The sequence below is a fragment of the Monodon monoceros genome, unplaced genomic scaffold, assembly GCF_005190385.1.
Source record: "Monodon monoceros isolate NGI ecotype Baffin Bay Population unplaced genomic scaffold, NGI_Narwhal_1 Super_Scaffold_5, whole genome shotgun sequence".
Taxonomy (NCBI): Eukaryota; Metazoa; Chordata; class Mammalia; order Artiodactyla; family Monodontidae; genus Monodon; species Monodon monoceros.
Window position 1 is genome coordinate 79,197,112 of NW_021703782.1, and position 8,837 is coordinate 79,205,948.

Here is an 8,837-nt window from a genome sequence, read left to right on the forward strand (position 1 = left end):
CCTCTCCAGAAAAGCCCACCTTCAGTTCAGGCCTCCAGGGATTCCCACAAATAAAATGCCCAGAATAAGAGTTCACCACAGGGCTTCCCTGGTGGCGCAGTGGTTGAGAGTCCGCCTGCCGATACAGGGGACACGGGTTCGTGCCCCGGTCCGGGAAGATCCCACATGCTGCGGAGCGGCTGGGCCCGTGAGCCATGGCCGCTGAGCCTGCGCGTCCGGAGCCTGTGCTCCACAACGGGAGAGGCCACAACAGTGAGAGGCCCGCGTACCGCAAAAAAAAAAAAAAAAGAGTTCACCGTAAAACACACACACACACACACACACACACACACACAGAAAAAGGCACCTTGAGCATGAGGCAGCAGAATGAGACCAGTAAAGACTTCAGATATTGAATGTATCAGACACAGAATATAAAATAATGTATTTATTTAGAGTTAACTAAAAGAGGAAATTGGAAACTTGAGTAAGGAGCAAAAGACTATTAAAATGGCCAAGTAAATATGAAAGAGAACCAAATCAAACTTCTATATTGGAAAAATAAATCATTGAAATTTTAAACTTATGAATGGCTTTAATACCAAAGAAAATAACCAAAATGCAGCACAGAAAAACAAAGAAATGGAAATACGGGAGAGAGATGGAGAGAAATGGAAGAAAGAGTAGGTCTGGCATGCAGCTAGGGAGAGGAGAGGAGGAGGGAGGGAGAGGAGGAGACTTAGAGTCAAGGCAATATTTGAAGAGAGAATGGATGAGACAGAACTGCTGAAAGATGCAGTGCATTTTAAAAGCACTGGAAAGTCCTGCAGAGGGTAGAAAAGAAGTCCTTTGAACTTGTTTAGTCCAGTACTTTTAATGCTGGTTTGACCACAGGACCCCTTTTGATGGAATAACTATTACCACACTGTAGACCAAGCCTTTCTCTTTGGGAAGCTGCTTTGAGCCTTTGTTGGAGAGATTGCCACAGCAACTTGGCTCTGCTCTGTGCTCACCCCTGGTCCCCCACCCCCAATTCCTACAGAATTACGGGCCCAGATGAGGAGATTTGAGGAGCTATTGCCCCAGGTGTGTTGGCTGGTGATGGAAAATTTCAAGGAGCACCACTGGAAAAAATATTGCACCTCCACCAATGAGATCCGGGGACAGTTCTCGAATTATCAGGAACAGCTGGAGAGAAGGAAGGTGGGGCCCCCCGGACCAGCCCCTCCTCTCTAGGACCAGAGGCCCTGGGAGTTCAGAAATGGAGGTGGGGCGTTGGCAGAACTGAGTCCCAGGGAAGGACGTGGGCCAGGCTTGGGATTGTTGGATGGGGGTGAGGGACACTAGGCACTGGAGAGACGAGAGCTGAGCCAACAGCTCCTTCATAGAAGGCCTTCAGCACGCTCCTTGTTGAATTTAACCTTTGGGTCAGCTGGTTCTATGGGGCTGTGGCCATTGAGATCAACAGTAATTGTCCACATGGTCCTTCGAGCCATGGGACATGGATGCTGTTGATTTTATTGGACTGAAACCCTGACTGTTCTGGGGCAGGTGCTCAGCTCTCCCACTTCTTAACCCTTGGAGTCAGCTCCAGCCATGTCCCTGTCTTCCCTCCTCAGTCACTCCTCTGCCACTCCTCAGCCCTTCACACACCCAGGTCAGTGCACACATCAGTCTGGCCGTGGCCATAATTGGCAGAGGACATAGGCCAGTGACTTTTTGGTCCTGACCTCAAGACCAGGTCAAAAAACCTACTGATTTCTGGATTTTCTGAAGGATGAAAATGCCCAGAAGCTCCACCCAAATCTCGGACACCCCGCACATTTCCAAGAAATGGAGTCTCTGTGTCAAGTGGAAGAGAAAAGGCAGGAAGATTTGGACACCATGATTGCGGTGACCAGGGAGCAACTGGAGGTCAGTAGTGCCATCCACTCCATGTCTAGATGCTGAGGGCTGCACTGCCCTCCAGAGGTCACCCCCACTGACAGCCCAGCAACAGCACTGAGCACGGCCCTTTGCTGACACCCTGGCCAAAGCAGGATATGAAAGCAGGCAGGTGTCATAGCTTGAGATGGTCTTTATTGGCTGTTGTAACTTGCATTTTTAAATTTCTAACTTAATTAATTACTAATGAGAACTTCTTTTCCAAGATCCATGTCAAGTTTTATTTCCTCTTTAGTAAATTGTCTATGTCTGTCCCTTGGCCATTTCAGAATCATTGCCTATCTTCAAACCAAGTCCCCTCTAGGGAGAGGCCTCCTGGGGAAGACCAGATGCCTGTTAACTTGGACACAGTTGACACGTGGCCCTGGTCTTGTCTCACATGCTGCTCCCCAAATCCTCCCTCAGCCTGTCTTTGGAGACAAGTTCCTCTCCCTGCAGCACCGTGTTCCCCATGTTTCCTCCAGGAGTTCACCCGGAAGTACAGCCGGTTTTTCATAGCCAGCTTGGCCGCCTTCACTGAGAAGTTCCTGCTGCAGTTGGATGAGGTGGTCACCATTGACGATGTCCAGGTTGCAAGTATGTGTGCTACCGGCCTTGTGCCCTGGCCCCAGGGGGTGCGACACAGGGTGATGGGCCTGGGGTGGGGTGGGGGGGGCCGCCTGCTTTCCCCCAACTCCCCCAGAATGAAAATACATTCTCTATGGAGGGGACTGATGAATTTTTGTTTGTTTTAATTAAAACTCTCTTTTTTTAAACTAAAAAAGCAAATCCCAAATGAATCAAAGATTATATATAAAAAATGAAATCCTAATGCTAAATATTTTCATAATCTTGGGGTAGGGACAGCTTTCCTAAGTATGAGAGCCAGAAGCCATAAAGGAATGGCTGGCACTTCTCTGTGGCCAAAACAAAAACAAGGAAAAATGTCAAAATATGGAAAGACGAACCACAAACTGCAAAAATATTCCTAATAACTAATAGGTCAGAGAATGGCCTAATATCCCTGTGGTATTAGGTTCCCTGTGGAACTCTAACAGGCCAAATTTGTAAAAAGAGATAGAGAACAAATATGCAATTCAGAAGGCCAATAAATTTAAAAGATGCTTGACTTCACCAATGATGAAAAATGTCAATATAAACATTATTAAGATATCATTTCTCGCCAATAACCTGGCAAGGCTTTTAAGTTCAGTGACAGCCAGCACTGGTGAGGCTGTCAGGAAGCCTGAGCACCACAGAGCCTCTCGGAGAAGTGTACGTCCACCCCACTCTCTTGGAGAACACTCTGTTGTCGGTGCCTTCAAAGTCCTGAGTGTGTGTGCCTTTGACCTAGCCATTCTAACCCTGGGAATTTATCCAACAGAAATACGTGCATACTTTTTCAAAGATATATTTTCAAGCAGATTCTTCACAACACTGCTTGAAATTGCAAAGAACTGGAAACAATGTTAATATCTACATATAGAGGATTGGGTAAATAAATTATGGTCCAGATGTAGGAGGGAGTACTGTGCAGCTGTTCAAGTGGGGGTGGTAGGTCTCTATGTGCCAACCAGAAGGTCCTGAAGGAACACTGTCACAGGAAAAAGCAAGGTGACCATTATACTTACCTATGATACTATTAAAAAAACACATATGTGATATAAACATGCACCCCGCATATATGTAAATGAGTCTGTGTGAGAGACAGACAGAGACAGAGAATGAGAGCGACAGAGCCTGAGAGACAGGTACCAGACTGTTGATGACCATCTCTGGTAAGTGGGGCTGTGAGAGATTTCTAAAATCTTTTCTTTTTCTCCGTTAGGTGATGTTTAAATTTTTTATAATGTGCACCAATTACTTTTATAACTACACAAAGATTCAAATCATATATTAAATATTATCCATTTATCACTAATCTATTAAGTAAATAAATATATTATTTTTATATTTTTAAGTTTTCATTAGACAATGAATATTTCTTACAGTAAAATGAGAAATTCAATATGAGTTACAAAGGAAGAGAAGAACGTGGTCATTCTACCCAGAAATAAGTGCCCTTGACATTGGCTGTCCTCCTCCTTATTTCCCTCCGGGCACAGGCCTGTGTGGATATCAGCGGGGGGATGGGAGGGTGGATCACAAGTGTGTGCTCTTTTGTAAGCTAATTTCCCCTTGGGCGGACGCTGGGCAAGCCAGTCACCACCTCCTTGAGCACTTTCAGTTGCTGTGCGTCGTATGTTACTGATTAGTTCCCTGCTGGTGCACGTCCAGCTTTTCACTCCTGTAATCGTGCTGAAGGGAACGTCTGCATCCATATTTCTCTGTTTCGGGGCAACAGGTTCCTAGAAGTGGACTTTCTAGGTCAAAATGTATATGAATTTCGAGGCGTTGGTCACTTTCCAGTGTTGGGGCTCTCTTTGGCAAATGTGAGCCTGGTTTGGGAGAGCAGAGCCTGCAGAGACGCTGGGGTTCAGACTTGAGGGAGAACAGGCGAGAGGAGCCGGCAGGGAGGCAGCCTCGGTAACTTGGAGGGAACTGCCAGGCCAGGGAGACCCCCTGCACCAGGTCTACAGGAGCCTCTCCTGCTCTGAGCCAAGCAGCCTGGCCCTGCCATCCACACAGACCAGGGTGCAGAGGGCTGCTCACCGCGAGGACGGAGCCCCTTTCTCTTCACGTCAAAGGGCAGGTCAGTGAGCCGGACATGAGAGGGACAACCTTGAATGTATGCATTCCAGGAGAAATTCTTAGTTCAGGACCCATTTGAGCTAGTATAAGGCAAAGAAGGCTCTACAAAGCATATTCGGGGGCTCACAGGAGCTGCAAGAAGGTCAGAGCATCATTCTGAGGGCTTTGGAGCTGGGAACCATGCCCAAACCATACTTCACACCCTCCAGCTTTGACCCCCCGCCATCTCCTCGGCCCCCACCTATGAATCTGGTGCATTTGGCTTCTGTTTGGGAGGGGCCTCTGCCTCCTGCCTGAGACTCCAAGTGGGGAAGAGGGGAGCGAGCCCTCATTTCTCTAAATGTAAGGTCGGGGGTCCCCTTGATCTCAGGCTGTGGGTGAGGCCACTGTCAGTAACCTGTCTCTTGCCTGCCAGAGATGGAGCCCCCGAAACAGAAAACATCAATCCTAATACGGAGGAAACTCAACGGGCTCTCCCTGGAGGAAGAAAGTGAGAAGCCCCTGATTGAACGAGGGAGCAGGTGAGAGCCGAGAGCAGGGAGTAATACCACAAATGGCTGTATTTGCTGGGGGTGGTGCAGTGGAATGGTTAGGGGCACGAGCTCTGACGTCAAACAAACCTGGTAATCTTGGGAAGGCATTGTGTCCTAAGCCTGTTTCCTCATCTGTGACATGGGCATGGCAGCCTACCTTACATGATATTATGAAGAGAAAGTTCAATGAGATTGTGCTTGGAGTGCCCCGGCACATACTAAGAGCTCAGCAGCTATTAGTTCACGTGATAAGGACCCACAAAGGGGCCCCCAAAGAAATGGAGGCCTGTCCCAGTGTGGGGCACATTCTCAGATTGCTGGTGGCACTGTGATCCACTACTGCTGTCCATCATGTATGACAAGAGCTACCAAAGTGCTTGTCCCCTGTGACCCAAGAAGTTACTCTGGAAGAAGAGGTAAGGCAGCGGTTTGCCCAGCTAAGTTGTCAGCAGTGGTTTTATAGCAGAATAGGAAAAGCAGGCCAGGAACTGATGACTGCCACCTCGCTGGCCAATTGATGAGGAAACTGAGACCCAGAAAAGGGAAACACCTAGAGGTGTGGGATTCCCCTTCCCCAGGCAGAACCCAACTGTGTATACACATGGATTTAAACTGTATGAAAATGCAAAAAAGAACTTGACGAAGCTTAATGTTAAATGCTCAGTAGGGTTTTTCTTTTTTCTTTTTCTTTTTTTTTAACATCTTTATTGGAGTATAATTGCTTTACAATGGTGTGTTAGTTTCTGCTGTATAACAAAGTGAATCAGCTATACATATACATATATCCCCATATCTCCTCCCTCTTGCGTCTCCCTCCCACCCTCCCTATCCCACCCCTCTAGGTGGTCACAAAGCACCGAGCTGATCTCCCTGTGCTATGCGGCTGCTTCCCACTAGCTATCTGTTTTACATTTGGTAGTGTACATATGTCCATGCCACTCTCTCACTTCCATTCTCTACGTCTGTGTCTTTATTCCTGTCTTGCCCCTAGGTTCTTTAGAACCTTTTTTTTTTTTAGATTCCATATATATGTGTTAACATACAGTATTTGTTTTTCTCTTTCTGACTTCACTCTGTATGACAGACTCTAGGTCCATCTACCTCACTACAAATAACTCAATTTCGTTTATTTTTATGGCTGAGTAATATTCCATTATATATATGTGCCACATCTTCTTTATCCATTCATCTGTCATGGACACTTAGGTTGCTTCCATGTCCTGGCTATTGTAAATAGAGCTGCAATGAACATTGTGGTACATGACTGTTTTTGAATTATGGTTTTCTCAGGGTATATGCCCAGTAGTGGGATTGCTGGGTCGTATGGTAGTTCTAGTTTTAGTTTTTTAAGGAACCGCCATACTGTTCTCCATAGTGGCTGTATCAATTTACATTCCCACCAACAGTGCAAGAGTGTTCCCTTTTCTCCACACCCTCTCCAGCATTCACTGTTTGTAGATTTTTTGATGATGGCCATTCTGACTGGTGTGAGGTGACACCTCACTGTAGTTGTGATTTGCATTTCTCTAATGATTAATGATGTTGAGCATTCTTTCATGTGTTTGTTGGCAATCTGTATATCTTCTTTGGAGAAATGTCTATTTAGGTCTTCTGCCCATTTTTGGATTGGGTTGTTTGTTTTTTTGATATTGAGCTGCATGAGTTGCTTGTAAATTTTGAAGATTAGTCCTTTGTCAGTTGCTTCGTTTGCAAATATCTTCTCCCATTCTGAGGGTTGGCTTTTCGTCTTGTTTATGGTTTCCTTTGCTGTGCAAAAGCTTTTTAAGTTTCATTAGGTCCCATTTGTTTATTATCAGGGTTTTTCTTTTAATTAAGACGTTTAAAGCATGATATATATTTTTTTAAATGCTAACCTTTTTCACCAGGGATGAAGGGTGCACTGTGAATGATGAAGATAAGCCTGTAGGACTTTTCATGCATGTTTGTTTGTAGGAAGTGGCCAGGAATCAAACCCACCGAAGTCACCATCCAACACAAGATTCTCCTCCAGAAAACACCATCAATCACCACCACCAAAACGACCCTGGGCCACCTGGCATCCGTGGAAGCTCGAGATGCTATCTATTTGGTGAGTGGAGAGACAGGGTGGGGTGGGTGCACCCCAGGGAACGCAGGGCAGCTCGGTGTGGCTGCCTTGGGAAGGAGGGAGCTTGCTATCACCAGGTGTCCTGTCATTTGGTCCATGGAGCAGGTGACACACGTCAGGGTGCCCCAGGGCACAGTGTCAGCACTGGGAACAGCCAATGTTCTTAAGCACCAGCGCGTGAGCCACAGGTCATGTCCAGTCCCAATGATAGCTCGGGTCTGATGGTGTGAGCCCCAGTGCTGTAGGAGCCCAGCCGAGAGACACCACACCCAGACTTGGGTGGGGGTGTGTGTGTGAAGGAAGGCTTTCCGAGGAACAGTTGAGACAGAGTGAGGGGACAGAGTAGTCAGAGGCGTGGAGGCCATGGGAGCAGCGGGTGACGATGGGTGGAATAAGGGACAGTTCCTGAGCACCTGCTGCAGTTGCTGTTCTCGACGTGAGCCTTCTCATTGGATCCTTGTAACAAGCCCATGAAGAAGGTAGACTTGTCCCCATGTTGCTTCTGAGGACACCGAGACTTAAAGAAGTGTGCCCCCTCTATGGCACTGCAGAGTGGCAGAGCCAGGATTTGAACCCAGTGCCTGTTAGACCCCATGGGGCCTGCCCGAAGAGGAGGCTGCACCCTGAGGCCTCCTGCAGGACCTCTCGGCTCTGAAGATGTGTGGACCTTTGTTCCTGGTGAGAGAGAAACCTTGTCCTGAGATATGCTGACCCCAGTATTTGGAGAGCCCTCAGTTCCCAGGCCACCGTGCTAAGACCCAGGCAGAGGGGAAAACTCTGCTTCCAAGTTCAGTGAGGGCTCAGGCCTAGTGGGCTCAGCCTCTCAAGGAAGCCAGGACCCCTGAGCTTCAAGGAGGCTACAGTGCGGGGCGGTGATTAGGAAGGAGGGCAGAGTGCAGAATCAGGTAGAGCAGGGTCCTAGTCCCTGCTCAGCCTCTTTCTAGCTAAATAACCCCAGGCAAGGTTGTGAGCCTCAGTTTCCCAATCTGTAAAATGTGGGAAATAACCGGGCCTGCCTGATGGGTTATTGGGCAAAGTAATGAGAAATGACCTGTGGAACTCTTGCCGGTGCCTGGAGTGGGTTCAAAGCTAACTGGCAGCAGGTTACAGCGTTCCTCTAGGGCACAGAGCCCAGAAGCCCTTCCTCACGTGGCTTCCTCCTGCTGCTTGCTCCCAGAAATATTTAGCGTCATTTGAAGAGGAGTTGAAGAAGATCCAGGACGACAGCACACTGCAGGTGAAGGAGGCTCAGCGCTGGAAGGACAGCTGGAAGCGCTCTGTGCGCACCATCCAGGGCCTGTACTTGTGACACCCTCAACCCGCTCCCAATAAAGGCTTATTTTGTGTGGACTCCTCATCCATCCACCCACCCTTCTTCCTTCCATCCATCCATCCATCCATCTCTGCTCTATGCCCAGCGCTGTACCTTCACAGTGACCAGGACACGTTGTGGTCCCTGCCCACATGGAGATCACTTCCAATGAGGAACACAGAGGTGAAAGGGGGAATTCCACACGGTCAGCTAGGACGGCGGATAACAGGAATGGTTAATTTAAAATAGAGATCAATACTTCAGAGGAAATAACTTCCAAAAGGCATGCTGG

The 8,837-nt window shown here is 47.8% G+C and overlaps 1 protein-coding gene across 6 annotated transcripts in view; it reads left to right on the forward strand.

Annotated features, from left to right (window-relative positions):
- Positions 1-8,782, forward strand: part of CCDC180 (coiled-coil domain containing 180) — a 55,761-nt gene extending 46,979 nt beyond the window's left edge. For 4 of the 6 annotated variants that reach the window (XM_029202322.1, XM_029202324.1, XM_029202323.1 and 1 more), the window contains 6 exons: positions 1,022-1,182; positions 1,756-1,893; positions 2,388-2,499; positions 5,009-5,114; positions 7,080-7,215; positions 8,411-8,781. In XM_029202322.1, coding sequence (XP_029058155.1) covers positions 1,022-1,182; positions 1,756-1,893; positions 2,388-2,499; positions 5,009-5,114; positions 7,080-7,215; positions 8,411-8,542 — 785 coding nt within the window. In that variant the 3' untranslated portion in view covers positions 8,543-8,781. Of the gene's footprint in view, positions 1-1,021; positions 1,183-1,755; positions 1,894-2,387; positions 2,500-5,008; positions 5,115-7,079; positions 7,216-8,410 lie in introns of all 6 variants that reach the window. The other 2 variants (XM_029202327.1, XM_029202326.1) reach the window with 2 other exon arrangements.
- Positions 8,783-8,837: the final 55 nt, after the last annotated feature.